The 19328-nt window shown below is 34.6% G+C and overlaps 2 protein-coding genes across 4 annotated transcripts in view; both read left to right on the forward strand.

Moving 5' to 3' along the window:
* LOC110456768 (BAI1-associated protein 3-like) overlaps positions 1-4303 on the forward strand; it is a 184232-nt gene extending 179929 nt beyond the window's left edge. For all 3 annotated transcript variants that reach the window (XM_021507719.1, XM_021507720.1, XM_021507721.1), the window contains 2 exons: positions 27-226; positions 619-4303. In XM_021507719.1, the coding sequence (XP_021363394.1) occupies positions 27-226; positions 619-716 (298 nt within the window). In that variant the 3' untranslated portion in view covers positions 717-4303. The remainder of the gene's footprint in view (positions 1-26; positions 227-618) is intronic.
* Positions 4304-9109: 4806 nt separating this feature from the next.
* Positions 9110-19275, forward strand: LOC110456744 (mucin-5AC-like). The gene is made up of 4 exons (XM_021507674.1): positions 9110-9296; positions 10139-10213; positions 14649-16213; positions 17158-19275. The coding sequence occupies exons 2-4, from the start codon at positions 10162-10164 to the stop codon at positions 17224-17226; spliced, it is 1686 nt and encodes a 561-aa protein (XP_021363349.1). The 5' UTR covers positions 9110-9296; positions 10139-10161; the 3' UTR covers positions 17227-19275.
* Positions 19276-19328: the final 53 nt, after the last annotated feature.

The raw sequence follows: 19328 nt of genomic DNA on the forward strand, positions 1-19328 counted from the left end.
GGCAAAATATTATTTATCTACCACAGTGACATCACTCCCGAACAGTGTCGTCACGCAGGAGCTGTTCTACTACTGACGGTGATGGACCATGACTATGTGTTCCAGAACGACTTTGCTGGGGAGGTGTATGTCAGCCTGGCAGACTTGCCAGGGGTGGACGAGGAGATTTCGGGGTTCGACGCCTTAAACATCGTATCACTGCCCATGATGCAACCAAAACATAAAGGTATGAGGAGGAATACCGATGATATTGATGGCAGAAACCTCAAAACACTAAATTATAATGATGTTTCTTCAAATTGGCTCTCGCGAATAAAACATGGACATCAATATCAAGAAATGTAACACAGAATGTTATATATTTAACTGATCGGATGTACAAGGTGCATTATTGAGTGGAATATAGATAATTGAGTACAATATCAAAAGATTGGGAATCTTCTTTTTAACGTTTTCCTTTGGCAGTTTTTTTAATTTGAAACGCAGGACTAAACATTAAAATCTCAAACTAGGGTAAACAGTCCTGTTATAAAATAACTAATTAAAACACATATTATGGAGCGATACTTGTATAAGTTATGTCATCAAGTAAAGTATCACCTTTTGTTTTGCGTGTAGAAAATGGGGCATTGGACGTGCTGGCAGCGAGAACATGGGACAAGGACGCAGACGACTTTGTCAAGAAAAGGAAGAAGGTTGAGGAACAAGCTGTTTGAGGGACACAAGTCTCAGTAATTGAATTTGTCAAAGCTACAAATTTAATGTATTTGTAGATGGCATTGTCCGGAACGTATTCCTTAAGTAGGAACACTTGTACCGTATACGGTAACGTACTCCAGTCCTCATGCATCCTAAGGATCTCGTCAAGACGTAAACGACAGTCACGTGACAGTGTGATGAAAGAGGTGTAATCATTTAAGTGACAATAATCACACACGGTTCAGTAAACAAGTATCATCCAAATAAAAAGGATAATATCTATTAAAAGCAAATATCCTGTGCCCACAGCCATGCAGAATGACCCTTGAAATATAATTCAACGTTGATGTCGTCGAGTGAAAAATAAATCAAATCTCAAATTAGTAACCATATTTGGATAATGGTTGTTTATCTACAACGCACGAATATTCTAGAACATTGAGACAATAGGCAATTGCACAATTTAGTACATGCACTATAGTATCATTATTTCTTTGGAGACATCTGTAAAATAGTTTTGTGTTTAATAAATTTTCTGTTGAAGATGCTTTGCTAGTATGGTTTACTGAATATTTCATCTTTTCATTTACTTATACAATCTGGAAACCTACAATAAAAGCCATTGTAATTATTGATGTTATGCAAACGTTGAACTTGCGTTAAAGGAGGACGTATTTTGAGGAAAAATATGACTGTTTGGATTATAAGAAATATGCCATTTTGTTGCTAATTTTCATTTTGAGACCATGCATATTTTTAAATATCAATTTGTTAATTTGAAAAAAACAATGTTTCGAATTCACTTAAATGGGAATTATCTGATAGACATAAATGGCGAATTTTTAGAAATGATATCAATTTCATAATATGAAAGCATTGATGCTATATTTGTTGAATTACTCAATCAAACGTTGCGATTAAGTTTTTGTGAATTTTAATCAAACGTTACTTTAAATTTAAGAAATGTGGTGATTGTTACCCCACATAATGTTGTTATTGTTCTTTTTAATAATTTCACAGAATTGATTAAATTGCGTTATTTTTAGAGTAATGAAATCATGCAATATTTCAACTGTCATTCAACGCCATAACGTTTCTTTATTTAATATATATATACCTACATACTGGAAATAATCGTCACACAACAGATGATTCATATGTATAATTGACGTCAGTTATTAGAGGGGCTTCTGATAATCCGGCAAAATGGTAAATTCTATCATCTATCCTTAATGGAATAAACCTGAATAGCATGTAAGGAACCATCAGTGACCATTATATGCTGAAAGAATAAGATGGACGATTAAGAAAAATAATTACTCATTTGAAAGTATGTTGATGGTTTTATAACATTACTTCTGTTTCAATTAATTGAATGTCGGTGTGAATAAAAATATTTTATTTATGCAATGTTCTAGTCCGGTAAATCAGTCATAATTAGTTAGCACTATGTCAGCGTACAGTTAATTAAAAAGTACTGTACAAAACGTCGATAATACTATCGATGTAATCATTGTGGACGTCTTATTTACGACTAAACATTCATATAAGTGTATCGTAATATACATTACAACATCAAATGTCATATGCTACTTCATCAAACATAAGAAAGATTCATTTTCAGTAGATTTTGTTAGAGCATTTTATGTGTGTAATGCAAGTGTACCCAAAATGGAACTCTTTATTGAAGAAAATTATAACTATGTTTTATGGAGGTAGCAGAACACCATTTGTTTATCGTAATGATACAATTGATGTCTTAAGCTTTCATTTTGTTTATTTCTCAGATATCAACAGCGCGTGCATCTATAACTAGAGCCCATTTAGTTTAGTCAGCTTCACATGTACGTTTTAACAAGCAAGTGTACCGAATACCAGTAGACTTCATCAATTCAGTCAATTCATCAAAATAACTGACAGCATTGAAACTATTTCCTTTTATTTCATGTAATGTAAGTTTCGATACTTTCTGATTATGCTAAATGTTTATGTTTTAATTCTTCTTTGAACGTTGCCTTTTCCATGTTATGAAAAAACTGCAGGATATCAATGTAGTCACACCTTAACTTTTTCCCGGGAATAAGTTTTTTATTCTTATTTTTGTTTAATTAAGCTTACGAGCTAGGTAGAAAATAGTGCTCATATTGCTTAAATATCTATTAATTTCGACTAAAAATACCATTCAGTTGTATCGAAAAAGAAAAGCGGCATCATAAATTTGAAAAGTGTTCCGTTTTTGGTACTGTTCCATTTCGGGAACCCTCAATATAGACGCATGCATTGAAACTTCGTTAAACTATAATCTGTCAATGAATAAATTACCATTTAAATTCCTGTAAATCAGAACTCCTTCACAATTCTGCTCACCCTTTTACGCTTTACGTTACGATGAGGTCGTGGCAAAATGAGAGTCACTATGTACCAGTGAAATTTGTGTGGTTTAAGCTACTACTGATCATTAGATCGTAGATATAATTTATTGGTTATATTTTTCTAACCCTTCGGTTACGTTTTTTCCTATTAAGGTGCACCACTACCTAATCAAGAGGCCAGCCACTTGCTTTTTGTATATGAAATCCGATGGAGAATCTGACGAAAACTATTTTTGAATATATATTGTGTTCCTTTAACGATGTTTCAATGTATGGTTAATTATCCTATGTACTTTTTGCACACTGTGATGTTATATTGGTTATCGACACGGATAACGAAATCAACGCACTCTGAAAAGAAAATTATTAAAATTTTAACCTTTTGTGATATTATGGTTTGAGAGATTATATACGTATAATCTTCCTTGTGTTTATCATCAAATATATTTTGTGTCGAGTACGATTCCTTTTAAATGATTAAATGCCGATCTATGCTCATTGCAAAGACAAGTGGGCATCTTAAATGCTTATTATTATCTATATATATATTAATCCTTGTGAAATTTTAATACGTCGTGCATTCAACGTGCTTTCTGATTTTTCCTTTTGATAAACTTATATTGATGCAATGTTTTTGATTAAGTTTATTTACTTTAGGATTTAGCTTAAATAGTTTGACTTTTTATTTGTTTTAAGACGACGGGGATTGTTCGACTGACGTACGTTTGCTGTTGAACATTTAACAATCAAATTTATAAAAAGCAATATAATTTGAGGATGAGTGTACTATAATGATTTGCTATTGTAAAAGTCAAGATTTCATTTAATTATCTTCTTAATAGCAACCTGACTAATTTTATTTTGACGGCAACAAATACAAATGTGTTTTGCAATATGCATATTAGGAAAGTCAATAGTGGATCCAAATGTCTCGCCGCCGACATTGGGAATAAATTCAAAACATTTTAGCGCAAGTAGAAAACAATTAATTTCGCGAAAACTAAGTAATTTGCAATATATATTCACATTTTAGAATATAGAATATGAATATCTGAAATGATATATGTTCGTGTCTATAATTCCAATATTTTTACCGACCTGTTGCCTTCCTCACCACTATATACGATATATACCTGTTGATGTATACATCCTGTTTCACTGTCATTACAACACGTTTCTTTTACGTTTCTATCACTGTGGGCAAATTACTGTGTATTGTTAGTATTCAAAAACAAACTTCAAAAACATGTACATCAACATTCGTTGATCAATTTTCTTATTTGTTTCATATCTGAATATGTCATATTATATTTTTGAATAATAATTGTCGGGCTATTTCGTTAATTGCTTATATAATATTGTTTTATTATGATAAATAAAATATTACACTACAGCATTAACTCACAGGGACAACAGATGCTCATAAACGATAGACAAGACCAGAAACAGTGAATATAGCCAAACGAAAGTAAGGATATTAAGGATTGCCGTCTTGCAACGTCTCATGATATAATCCGGATATCTAATAAGATTCCATTGTTTATAATGGTCCCTGTTGTAAACAGAAGGATAAATAGTGAGTAAACAAAAGTAATCTTACCAATATAAAACCGGCTAGTTGGATCTGATGTACGTGTGTTGTACAGAGATTCCAACAGATGTAAAATATTTCTACACATGTATTATACTCTAGTTTCACCTGTTGGGTTTTTCAAAACAGATTTCAGTACTTATTCGACGAGCAGTGTGCCGATGATAGCAAGTACATTGATTAAACACTTACATTACAAATCTAATATACAATTGATTGTGTTAATTTAAGGAGCTGTTGGACAGTTCTGCACAGATATTCACTTCATAGAAGTATGAAATAATATATTTATTTATATTTCAACGGATACAGAACTTTCTTTGGTTTTGTGATATAATTACCAGAGTTTGTGCAAACTAACGTTTAGAGATATTCTATCGGAAATACTACATTAAAATCCTTTTCCAGAAATAATATAAACGTATCTCCTCATGCTGTGTGAAAAAGGATGTAAATTACGTCACACAAAATGATTCATTCGGTAATAAATCTAATATATGTGTCCAATCAATCGAATTACATTTGTCTTGCAAAAATGTTAATGTCGTTTTTAATGAAAAATTGTACCGCCATCATTCAATGATGAGAGATTATTCAATAATTCAAAATCAACTTTAGCAGTCAAATTATTTTAGTTCGATTATATCAATTCAGCGTTATGGGTCAAACTATCTCTGTTTGATGAGGAGGAATCAACATAAGCAGTCAAAACAGCGTATGCATATCTCACTGCAGAGAATCACTTGTGATTGATATAAAAAAGTGTTAATACTTGAATGATATCGTAAGGTACATATGTCTCCCTACTGTGAGATATGTGGTAATTCATTACACAATTTTATCGTACATGTATATTACAAAGTTCTATGTGTACCCGTTTTGTGATTTTACAAAATAAAATATTTCTTTGAATTATTTCGCTCTATTTCATTTGTTTTCACTAAGGAGGTTATTACTTAGTATATTACTACGTAGTATATTATAAATAACAGATAATCGTAATGCTTTGCAATTCTACTATATGACAAGCATTATTAACTGGTCGTAGATAGCACATTTACTATATCCCTGATGATGTAGTTTTGTTTATGTTTTTGTTTTGCTCTGGACAATGTAAGAAATGCAAGATATCAACGTTTTACTATTTGATACAGTTTGTTTACGCTCTCTATCGATAGGCGAAACGTCCCGAGACGGGTGACATCAAAAATAAAAATAAATCGTCACATCGTTGTGCAGGTAAAAAATGCAAATCGCTCACTCAGTCGTAGCTTGACAAAGGGACCAGTCGGTCTTGAAACTTTGCAACACTTTTAATACATACATTGTTTGTGTAAAAAGTAAAACGTTGATATCACATGTTTCCAAACTGATGAATCCTATAAATGATATAAGAAATAAACGAGTTCGTTTGATTCTAGTTCATTTGACCAAAATTTCCCTTTCTTTAATTTTAAACGATCCTTCTTAAATGATATTTCTTGATTTTTTTTATCTTTTCGCTAATCACACACCACATTAGAAGGAAATACACAGATCTCCAAAGTCTGTAACCGTATTGTATATATTGTCCGTGTCCATAAATAAAATGGATGCCGATTAAACATTTCGTGGAATGAAGAGGCCTGCGTCTGCATCTCTCACCTGCTTTTGAATGATGTTGACAGACACGTGGATGTAAGCTTTCAAGTAGATTAAGATCTAGTTCATATAAACAAACTCAATTGCAACCAAGCTTACAATGCTGGCCAAATAACATTACTCTGTACTTTAGTTCCTTAGCTAAACTATTTAGACTGTTATCGTAACGGGCTGCAGGTCAAATATCAATACTGTATGCCGTTTACATGTCAAGGATCCCCGTACCACTGCAACTCTGTATGTGAAACAGTTTCCCTGCTTGCATATGAATTTGATTCCTAAATCTTTTATGGAAAAATTATAAATATGAATAAACAGAAAAAATATAGATATGAATAAACAGAAAAATTATAAATATGAATAAACAGAAAAAATATAGATATGAATAAACAGAAAAATTATAAATATGAATAAACAGAAAAATTATAAATATGAATAAACAGAAAATAATACAAAACTGTAAAAATGCAATGAGAGCAGACCAGGATTTTAACCCTGATTCCCCTACCTATCATTTTATTGTCGCTCAACCAAGTGAGCTGCCTGGTCAACGGTAGTAAACTGACCAAGCCCCGATGCAGTTACACATATATCTAAAAAGGGATTAAGAGTAGAACACTGTTTGTATAACTATCAAAATGTACGCTGGAAGTCCCTAGCGTTTTGCCTGCAGTGTGGCAGCTGTCCTGAAGAAGAATCACATAATATTGTTGAATTTCATGCAGCGACTCTTTTTTTCGTTTATTTTGTAGTAAAAGATTCGGAGTGTATTGCAGAATATGTTGTGTTATTGCACCTTTGATATGTTACCTTAAGTCTATCAATATTTATGTGTGTTTGAGTTGTTTGTGATTAACGTCAAATTAACAGCTATGGTCATTTAAGGACGTGCCAGGTTTTGGTGTTGGAGGAAAGGCGGAGTTTTAGGAGAAAAAACCCCAATTAAAGTGTTCCTAGTAAGATGGATGTGGCGTACGCTCCCCTTTTAAAGCCTTCTTACATTCAAGTGTCGTTAAAATCATTTCAAAATTGTTCAGAACTTATATGGCATGCAAATGAATGCGAAAAAGTTATTATACATTTAACATTGTTTACTGAACATAAATGCTAGGCCTTATATATATTGGATGAAGTAATAAATGTGTAGCACTGATGCAAAAGTCTGTCTATGTGTCACATACTCACATCTAATTTCACGGTAATTTGTATATAATTGTTTCCAGTGTTTCCCCCGTAGTAGAAGACAGTTATACGATAATTTGGAACCATTCGAGTAGTCCTGAAGCACTGTTCTTACTGAATTATTGGTCTCTTACCGTCACAGGTACATAGCAACACCCATGCTTTATTTGTATGGTACATTTTAAAGTATATAAGGGTATTACAAGTGTCCTTGTCACTCGGTGCATCCGACCACTATCAAGTTCTGGGTATGTCTTGACCCCTCACCCACCACTTGAAGAATTTCCGTAGGCTTGTCCCTATGCAAACTCGACAGTGCAACGCTGAGAAAATATGTTTCAAATACTGATATATTATATTTTTCGTTTCTGTAAAATTAGATATGTTGATGTTTTTGTTTTTTTATGAAATGCTAATTAAAATAGATATATTTATTTCACTCTGTAAGTACCGGATTAGAATAAAGAGGTATAGAAGAATTGATGCTTAAAGAGATGAACGACAGGCATAAAGTGGAATTAAAACATCCCATTTAAATGAAAAAAACGGATTCCTACTTTTCTCACTTTTGCTTTTTAATGTGCAAAAGGGAAAATGCACGGAACAAAACCAATGTCAATGTTCCTTATCTGTTCATAATTTACACAATTTAAGGATTGTGGTATGTGAAACATTCAGAAATATGGTCAGTGTCCTGTATCTATCAGTGCAGATCAGGTCACCCCCTCAGAGCGTACAGTTACGGGTTCCATAGTGAACACTGATAAAAAGGGTGTAAACACTTCTAACAGAAGATAATTTGTATCTGTTTAAGATATAAAACAATATCTTAAGTTTGTTTTGACATAGTTTGTTTATAGAAACAGCACTCATAATCTCAGTCTTAATTTATATTTGCATTTCAGCTAAAAAGAAAAGTGAATGTCTTTCATGGAGGATCATGTCGACAAAATCATTATTTTGGGTTTAACGTCCCCAGAAACAGCTAAGGTCATAAAGACGGGAGTCTAGGGAGACAACGCCAAAAATAGTTAAAAGATCCTAAGTATTTCAGTGCGGGCAGCAGATGAAGTTTGGTTTATTCATCTCTAATCAGTAGACACGACGAAAAAATCCCGATTCCACAGGAGACGCTACTTAAGCCGCCTCTTGCGATATGATTTTGTTTTAAAATAGAAGCAAGGTTTAGTATTTTGCAAAAATGTCCTTTGTTCTAAACTTGTGTTAAATATATTGCTTTCATTGTTAAGCACGCTTCTCCTACTCTGAGAAGTCGTATTTCAGTAAACAACATATCACATACGGCATTCAAGTCATGCGATTACATGAATAATTTAGTTCTCCTTCTCAGAACAAATGCAAACGAAACCGCCACACCTAGGTGTTATATACAGGAATGGTTAAGGCAAAGACAATGATTGAAAAAAGACTAATCTAAAACTGATCATTACACCCAACTGAATCGGTATTAAAAATAATTTGCAATATCATGACACCAAAATTGTGGTGGGTGGTTAATCGTTCTAATCACCCGACTGGCTACGGTTGATATGAAATATTTATTCAAACATTAAACATACAATTTACAACATCTTATTGTGTCAATGTATGGTCATAAAAGGCGGTTTCGTCACATCCGCTACACCTTAAGGGATATATGTGGTTATAAAAGAGGACCTCTTCATATGAAGTGGTTGATAGAAGGCGTAGTGATTATCAGTTGAGTGGTCAAATGCAAGCACACCTCTTAAAATCCAGAGGTAACATAGATAATCACACAGCTAGCTATTGACGTCTCAACAGGTTCACAGGTAAGTCTGAAAGATCATTGTTTAAAAAACAATCATTGCTTTACGATAAAATTCTATCCAGAAATGGTGAAAAGCATATTCTTTTCAGCAATGTCTTAGATGTGGGATGTCGTATAAAATTTTCACGTGTATGGCCACAGCAACAAATATCTGTTAATGTTACAATTATTATTTAATTATTTCATTATAATAAAAATGGACTTTTTGGAAGAGGAAATCGATAGAGAACACAAGAGAAAAGAACATAGAAATGTTGTATACCTACCTTAATTCTTTCAAACGATTGGGAAATAATAATAGTACAAATGAAATCAATAAATAATTATGAATAAATACATAATATAAATCCTTTAATATTAGACCATCCTCGAAGCATCCTAGGGAAAACACATTTGTTAAATTGACGATAATTTGCTCATTTTTTGTGTCATGGATGATCATAATACCGTAGTTGGTTCTTTTTGTTTTCCATTTTACCTCAAAAAGTAGTGTTTTGGCTTTTATCATATCTCAATTTGAAATGCAATTTTAGGATAGAGCTAGTCCAAAGGAAACTTGATAGTTATAGTATCAGACTTATTACATTTTCTTCGTGATGTGCCCTTGTAACGATCAGAAGATACATAGCGTAGGCCAACATACTAAAGTAAAGAGAAGAAATACAGTGTCCATAAGAACGTACATGTACCCAGTGAGGAAACGTCTGTATCCAATGAAAATCAAACAAACCAGATACGCATTTTGCATTATACTTAAATAACAGATTAATAGAATTTTATTTTAAATGAATATTTAATGAGATAGAAGAATGTATTTAATGTTTTGTTTTGTTTTTGTTACAGAAGTGTTAAAAATCATTTAAAACATGGCATCGTCCTCTCATGTTTTTCCGGTTGTGTGGATATTTTTCATTTTCGGTAAGTTTTCCCGTTTTTCTAACATTCCATTTCTGGTATTTAGCTACAAAACAAACAAAATGTTAAACTTTCCATGTGATCCATCCCTTTTTCAAAACAGAAACATGAACAACATCTGACAGGGATAAAAAGTCACTTTGAAACAGTTATACAACTTAATATACACAAACAAAGTAACAGTTTAACATTGTACTTATATGAAATATGCTTTTGTGATTGCATATCATCTAAGTAAGCTTGTAACTTAAAGATAATTATTATACAAATCCATCTTGAATACGCGAGGTCAAGTGAATTAATACAAAAAAATCGGAATAAATCTAGTGACAAATTACATGTACACGAACAACTAAAAGATAATTTTTTTTACTAACTAGATATATCTAGTACGCATCTAACGAACGCTTGTTCGGATCAAGTGTCCATAGTACATCATGCTGTTGTTATTACTTATGAGACTTATATTTTTATTTACATATATATATAAATATATTAATAATTAGGTCATGTCCCCTACCATGGCACATTGGCTAGTAATACTGCATTCGACCATGAAGTTTCTTTAAATTAAATCAAGTTGCCAATTAGAAAAAGGATGTATCTTATTATAAAAAGTTTCTTTTTCTCCATTTTTGTGTGTGATCACAATCATTTGAACTTTGACCCTGACGGCTAGTCTCTTTAGACCTTTGGATATTAGCATGTCAATAGAACGCTTTGTATCGTGATAACTCAATTAAGTTTGGCATTTGACCCCTGGCATTGACCGTCACCTGAGTGTACAAATTCGTTGTATACGGCACGAATTAATGTCATGATATTTGAATTTATCATTTTTCAAAGTAGAAATTTCAGTTTTGAGATTTATTTGTAAACAGTTGATCTTTACACAGTGAGCCCATATTTCGAACCTGTTTTCTTTCAAAAGCATGAAAGCAGGCTAGATTAGCATTGTAATGGACCATAATTAAGGTAAAACAATCACAAAATCAATACAAAACAGTCATAAAAATGTCTAGTGTACATAAACAAAGTAGTAATACATGCACTTAAGGCCATTTCGACCTGGATGTACAATCTCTTCCTGTTCATAGGTTTTGCATTTCAGTAGTAATGAAATAATGGATTTGATTTCGTCCGTAGGCCACTTACACAGATAAATGGTACTCTCCAACAGTAGGAGAAATGACATATGTGACCAAGCTGGGAGATATTCAGTTTGGTTTCTTTTTGAAAGCAAATATCGGCAAAGTCAAAGCATCTTTCGTTCATGGATAGACATGCCTAACTTCCCTTTCTAGCACATTCTAATCGTAGCAGTCGTGGTTACTTGTCTCTGCAATGTATGTTTAGTCACAACTACCACTATAGATTTCGTACAGCATGTTTGGTCTACTTTCTCAACCGTCTCTTTATAGTATTACGGGATAGTATGTTTTCTCATCGACCGAGATAACGCTTAGTATAAACATGGATACATGTCACCGTGACAATAGATATCTTTTCGTTTGCGTTTTGTTTAAATTTTCCTGAATGTATTGCGCAGTTTCTTTTTGCATCTATCTTCTTCGTATTCTTACATGGTGTAAGGTCCTTCTAATGTGTTGTATTACTGTGATTAGGTTTTGTTATAGGTTACAGCATCTAACGTCGCGATAACCCAAGCACAAGTTTGACCGTGTTTTTAAAAAGAATGCAAAATACCAGATCATATTTCGGGACATATTTCCTCATTTTTGACAAAGACTGCCCGCAGTGGTTCATTTTCACGAAATTTTCGACTCAAGTTATTTGTTTTTCAAAATTAAATTGTTCAAAAACTCAAAAGTGATATTTCATCCGTAGTTCTGTCATGACTAGTAGCCACAATGTTACACCATATCACAGGCTACGAAACCTTTTTATTTCTTAACGTTGATGAGCAGATTACAACAAAATGTATTGCTTTTATACATACAACACTGAACTACTGTTGTCATATTTACACTTATCTATTATCCGTGCATAACAAACATTTAAACATTGAAAATATTAAAATGTAATTTTAAATAACTCTTTAACACAACATCTGGCCATGTATCAAATTGGGAAGCGTACCAATTGTGGTAGCGTGACGTTAGATTTGAATGGTGTCGGAATATCAGAAATCCTCATATAGAGATTTGGGGTAAATATTCCAGGGTCTTTCACATTTCAACAAGTCCATCCGACTGAAGCACATAGACTTCCTGATAAAACAGATTAGCCATGTCTCTTAGGTCGAATTGACACGATATAAACCATTACTGCTACGTCAGACAGACAGATTGAATTACAATTTTGTCCATATTTAATGAAATGTTTTCCTTGGTTATTACCCATTAAATTGGCTCTTTATCACGCTTAATAAAGAAAACGCGTTTTCAAAATGGTTCCTAGATTCCAACAATTGTTTTTGTGATCGTAAAAAATGTTTGACGACAAACGGCCTGACAAAGTTCTATAAATTCTGTGTTAAACCGGTTGAGAACATATTGTTTTAAAACAAGTAGCAAACATTTGTTTTTTAATTGAAGAAAATTGCAAAAGATTACATTTTCTAAACACTGTTACTGAGTAGATGTAAAGAAAAATAATGCAACTTTATGTAAGTAACATTTAATCAAGGCATGCAGGTTATGCGAGTCTTCCTGCAAAAAAAATATATAACGAATTCGCCTTACTAACAAGAGGCCCAATGGGCCTGTATCGCTCACCTGGTATAAATCTCACACTTGTAACCTTAAAAGTGATCTAAAATAAAGCTACAGGCAAAATATCAGTATTTATGATTAAAATTCATTCAAAAGACCCTGTTAATTTTTTTTTAAACATTTCACCCCTGTGATTGAAAGTCGAACAAAGTCATTATGTTGAACAAATTTTATAGCCTTTCATCTCAGGATGCAACTTGCAAAGTATCAACATCCTGGGACCCATGGTTATTCAGAAGAGGTCGTTTAAAGATTTTAAACAAATTTGACCCCTGTGACCTTGAATATAAGTCAAAGTCATTCACTTTAACAAACATAGTAGTCCTTGATCCCAGCATGCTACTGACTAAATATCAACATCCTGAGCCTTTTGGTTATTCAGAACAAGTTGTTTAAATATTTTGAACATATTTGCTCCTTGTGACCTTGAATATGATTCAAGGTCATACATTTAAACAAACTTGGTAGCCCTTGATCCTAGTATGCTACTGACTAAATATCATCACCCTGGGCATTTTGGTTATTCAGAAGAAGTTGTTTAAAGTTTTTAACATATTTGACCCCTGTGACCTTGAATATGGGTGAAGGTCATTCATTTGAACAAAATTTGTAGCCCTTCATCTCAGCATGCTACTGGCCAAATATCATCACCCTGGACAGTTTGGTTATCGAGTAGAAGTCGTTTAAAGTTTTTAACACATTTGACCCATGTGACCTTGAATATGGGTGAAGGTCATTCATTTGAACAAATTTTGTAGCCCTTAATCTAAGCATGCTGCTGGCCAAATATCATCACCCTGGACAGTTTGGTTATCGAGAAGAAGATGTTTAAAGTTTTTAAGATATTTGACCCCTGTGACCTTAAAAATGGGTGAAGGTCAAACTTTGTAGCCCTTCATCTCAGCATCCTACTGGCCAAATTTCATCACCCTGTGCATTTTGGTTATTGAGAAGAAGTTGTTTAAAGGTTTTTTAAGACAATTGACCCCTGTGACCTTGAATATGGGTGAAGGTCATTCATTTGAACAAACTGTGTAGCCCTTCATCTCAGCATCCTACTGGCCAAATATCATCACCCTGGGCATTTTGGTTATTGAGAAGAAGATGTTTAAAGTTTTTAAGATATTTGACCCCTGTGACCTTGAATATGTCAGCATGCTACTGGCCAAATATCATCCCCCTGGGCATTTTGGTTATTGAGAAGAAGATGTTTAAAGTTTTTAAGATATTTGACCCCTGTGACCTTGACTATGGGTGAAGGTCATTCATTTGAACAAACTGTGTAGCCCTTCATCTCAGCATGCTCCTGGCCAAATATCATCTCCCTGGGCAGTTTGGTTATCAAGTAGAAGTTGTTAAAAGTTTTTAACATATTTGACCCATGTGACCTAGCATATGGGTGAAGGTCATTCATTTGAACAAATTTTGTAGCCCTTCATCCCAGTTTGCTTCTAGCCAAATATCGACACCCTAGGCCTTTCGGTTATTATGAAGAAGTCGTTTAAATTAAAATATTGACGCCGCGCCACGGCATAATCTCACTTGGCACTTTGTGCCAGGTGAGCTAAAAAAGGTATGTTTTATAAAAACCAAAAATGGGGGACACTGCCATTCAAAAGAGAAATTGAAAAGCAAAAACATTTTTTATTATTATCGAGGTTGTGACTTCCTAAGTGATGCAGTCTGTGTTGATTTTCCCATAGGTTCTACAACGTCAACAACAGCAGCAACGGTTTCTAGTAATGCTGACACAACTACATTAGCAATCAGTTCAGCACCGACAAGTTTTCCTTCTGCTGCGTCATCATCACAAACACCAGATTTTTCAGACAGTTCACCGTCCTCGACCTCTAATTCTCCGTTTACTTCACTGTCCTCAGCATCAGATCTTTCAGTCACTTCGTTGAACCCCGACTCATCAGGCACTTCACCGTATCCGACAGCAGATCCTTCCAGTACTTCTATGTTCACAACTACAGACTATTCAGGCACTTCACAATCTTCAACAATAGATCCTTCCAGCTCTTCACCATCCTCAACGTCTGACTCATCAGACACTTCATCATCTCCGACATTAGATTCTTCCAGTACTACAGCATCATTGACATCAAATCCTTCCAGCACTTCTCCGTCCTCAGCGTCAGATTCTTCAGCCACACCCACGTCAACGATTTCATCATCGTCATCGACAACTAACTCAAGGTCTTCATCAACAGAAATAACGACATCTTCAGCAATCACTTCGGCTCCGTCAACTGCAACCACGGCGACAACTCTATCCATGTCATCGCCAACCACAACTGCACCACTAACAACGGAACCTACATCCACTTCAGCAATACCAACCACGTCGATAACTGAATCCTGGTCTTCGCCCACGTCGACTACGCGTCATTCGACAGCTGCATCGACAACCACTTCGGCTCCATCAACTACAATAACATCAACAACCCTAGCTCAATCGCCCACCACATCTACACCTCACCCTACAACCCATTCAGCTCCACCAACTACTATCACATCAACAACCCTTACTCCATTGCCAACCACACCTACACCTCACCCTTCAACCCCTTCAGCTTCACCAACTTTAATCACATCAACAACCCTTACTCCATTGCCAACCACATCTACACCTCACCCTACAACCCCTTCAGCTCCACCAACTACAATCACATCAACAACCCTTACTCCATTGCCCACCACATCTACCCCCCACCCTACAACCCCTTCAGCTTCACCAACTACAATCACATCAACAACCCTTACTCCATTGCCAACCACATCTACACCTCACCCTACAACCCCTTCAGCTCCACCAACTACAATCACATCAACAACCTCAACTCCATTACCCACCACATCTACACCTCACCCTACAACCCCTTCAGCTCCACCAACCGCGTCAACAACTGGATCCGTGTCATCGTCCACCCAAACTACACCTCAAATGACATCTGCAACCACTTCATCTACTGCGACAACTACAACTCCAATGGCAACTAAAACTCCAACGGCAACTCCATCCACAAGCACAACGACTTCCAGTTCTTCATCACCAACAGCTACTCAACCAACCAAACCGGCAATGACAACAAGCACATCTACTCCTAAAGTTACGTCTATCGTAACTGCTGGGACAACAACCACTAGATCTACCGTGCATCCCTCATCACCACCTACTTCACGTCCTACTTCTGATGTAGTCAGTACGCCACAAATAACTACAATGACAAATCCTGTGCCACCAGATTTATCTAGAAACAAGGTACGTATCATTGATTAGTATTTCAGATTACTCTCGAAACGAGGTACGTACCATTGACTAATATTTCATATTACTCTCGAAACGAGGTACGTACTTTGATAAATATTTCAGATTAATCGCGAAACGATCGAGGTACGTTCCATTGATAAGTATTTCAATTAAACAGAAATATTGGATCGGTAATAAATCACCATTTGCCGAATGTGTTTCAAAACAGCAATGTCCTTTTCACACTATTTAGTGTTTCTCCAGTCACAGTAAAATGTTTTGTTGCTTTTTATAGTGTCATATAGCACACAATTATGACAGCTCTTCTGTACATATACTGTAAACGTACCTAGTTAAGCACTTTCTCGAATTTAAATAGGGCCACAGTGGTCAAGTGGTTAAGGCGTCTGCTACCACTATCCCTCCACCACTGGGTCGCGTGTTCCAGGCCTACGTGGGGCAGTCACTGGGTACTGGCCGTAGGTCATTGGTTTTACTCCGGGAACTACGGCTTTCCTCCACCACCAAAACATGGCACGTCCTTAAATGACCATAGCTGTTAATAGGACGTTAAACTGATGATTTAGCGTGCCCACAACACATCTAATAGACAGCAAGATACAACCATCCAAATTGGCGCAGACATTAAAAAGACTACTGCTAAAACATGAACGTTTACAGTACTTTCAAGTGTATCTTCAATCTGATTTCTTAATTTCAGACTATCTAAAATTTACCAAGTCTGGTTACGACTTTTGGTATATTACATTGTATACATTAACAATAGCAGGCAGCATTGTGCTGTTTTGTTCAAAACATTTTACGTTCATAAATCTTCCAGGTCAGATACAAGCAATTTTCGTTTTTTACATTCCACATTTAGACAAACAACTTCACATGAACACAGATATCGTTTTCAATTTTGACTTTCAATAAGCCGGTTCTTTATATTTCAGGGATCTAGGATGGATTGTTCAGTGCTGACGGGAGTTCTGATACTGCTAGCTAACATGTGGCTGACCTAATGATTTCTAACCAGATTACATTATTTCTTTTAGTTTCATCTTTTTAGCTGAACAAAGTGGGGTTTTAAACCACTGCAAAAACATTAATTCCGAAAATATAAAAATATTGCTTTCTTACAAAGAGTACATAAATCTAACCAATTGTTGTCATTGTATACTAAAAAGATTAGATAAGAACTACTAAACTGTTAATATTTTAACCCTTTCACCACTCTAGACCATTATGGACTCAGATAAATGTATGGTCGAGTCAACTGAAGAAACCTAGGGATGAAAGGGTTAAATAAAACGAGAATCTTGTCTATGATACATGCCATTTCAAATAACATTAGTTTTTTTAGTTTTTAGTTTCCTACAAACTTTGGATTCTGGATGCATAGATGTAATGTTTAATACATACGACCGATTCAAAACACGGCTAGTAAGAGGCTTCAAGTGAGACATTCGATGGTTGATATGACATCCACTTCACCAGCTCCTTGGCTGTAACATTACTAAGCATGGGGCAACACATTTTCGGGAGATGTAAAGTTAGATATTGTACTTTTTTCACAATCTTGCTCTTGCTCAATGTGCATTTGAGTAAAGGTTCACCATCAGTTTGATTTATAGAGACATGCAATATATTCTCAGAATTGTTTGCAAAATGCTGTCGAGAAACTGCATGATTTCAACATTAATGCAAAATGATAACCAATTAATGATAACAGATTTTTTGTGTGACTAGCTATTAATGTAAGAAAATATATGTTATACTTTTTCCTCGACTTAGATATCGACTTTTTGGTAAATAGCTTTTATTACTTTATCAAAAGTATGAAATGAAGACTCTAATCCCGTTAGGACAAAAATGAAAACGGAAAGATACCTAATAATGCACCAGATGAGCAGTAAACTTGCATTAGAATAGAGCCTGAAGTACCACTAATCCTTCCTAATGGTAACTTGTGTAGTAACTGTTAACTTTGTTTTGCTTTCTGAATCGATTTGGCTAAACTTTTTAAAAGTTGTTCCTTACATACTTTTCTAACGATTATTTGCGTGGTATTGCTATTCTGATATCCATGTAAAACATAGCGCTAACAACGAGGATGTCAGATTGCTGATGTCATCACCATTATAGCGTCGTACACATTTTTTAACACATGCTTGCAAACTTATTGAAAAAGCATATACATACATGTACATTGTTTATAGTGAATATGAATATATCCGTCCCTATTTTAATTGAAGCGTGCTTCGTAAATTGTTATCGTGTCATATTTTCCCGTTAATTTTATAAATAGATTTTTTTTATACTACAAATTACCTTTAAGCCAATTTGACACGACGTTAGTACATTGTTAAATCACGTCCGTAAGCTTCGATAGATGTCTACGAGTATATTTTTTATTGAACCAATGAAATGTCCTTGTTGCATTGCCTATATATATAATATATTTTAATCGATGAATGTATTCGCACAACAAAATGTTAAGTTATGTATCACTAGATGTTTAGAGGCTTTATAAAAAGACTTATTTAATTTATAAATAAATGTTTTTTATAAATTAAATAAACAAGTGCATGTTAAATGAAATCAAGTCAATAATGAAAAATACTGTCCACTGACCACTTTAGTGACAGACGATAGGCGGTGTGTCTACATCACCTAAATGTGTGGACACAACCATGTACATATGTAGCAGCCTACCCTACATGGTAGGCAGCTGGGGGTACCTAACACCACCAGGTGTAGGTACCATTAATCACGTCTTGTCTTGGAGTTTGCACACACACCAGTGGACAATGATCCTCTTGCAATGGTATGTACAGATATAGAGCTTTTTCTCTTCCGCATCCTTTCATGTTCTGCAATGTTTTTAATATATTATGTTAACCATCAAATGGTTTATATAACTTGATCGTTTTGTTCCAGTTTTTAATGCTAATAAATATTTAAAACAATCTAATGAAGGGTTATTGCTTAGTCGGTCATTGTAAAAGTGGCGATGACAGATAAAAGACTTACAGAGCGCTAATTATAATCACTCCAGGTAAATAGGATTACAGGTAGATAACTTGTGTGACCTGTGGAGTATCTGAATACTATAAATTAATAT

The sequence above is a fragment of the Mizuhopecten yessoensis genome, unplaced genomic scaffold, assembly GCF_002113885.1.
Source record: "Mizuhopecten yessoensis strain PY_sf001 unplaced genomic scaffold, ASM211388v2 scaffold8841, whole genome shotgun sequence".
NCBI lineage: Eukaryota > Metazoa > Mollusca > Bivalvia > Pectinida > Pectinidae > Mizuhopecten > Mizuhopecten yessoensis.

What these genes read in the sequence shown, in the direction of transcription:
- LOC110456744 (XM_021507674.1), top strand. Translation starts at nt 10,162, where the DNA reads ATGGCATCGTCCTCTCATGTTTTTCCGGTTGTGTGGATATTTTTCATT. An exon ending in GTGGATATTTTTCATTTTCG is followed by an intron (nt 10,214 to 14,648) that starts GTAAGTTTTCCC and finishes ATTTTCCCATAG; the next exon opens with GTTCTACAACGTCAACAACA. An exon ending in CAGATTTATCTAGAAACAAG is followed by an intron (nt 16,214 to 17,157) that starts GTACGTATCATT and finishes TTTATATTTCAG; the next exon opens with GGATCTAGGATGGATTGTTC.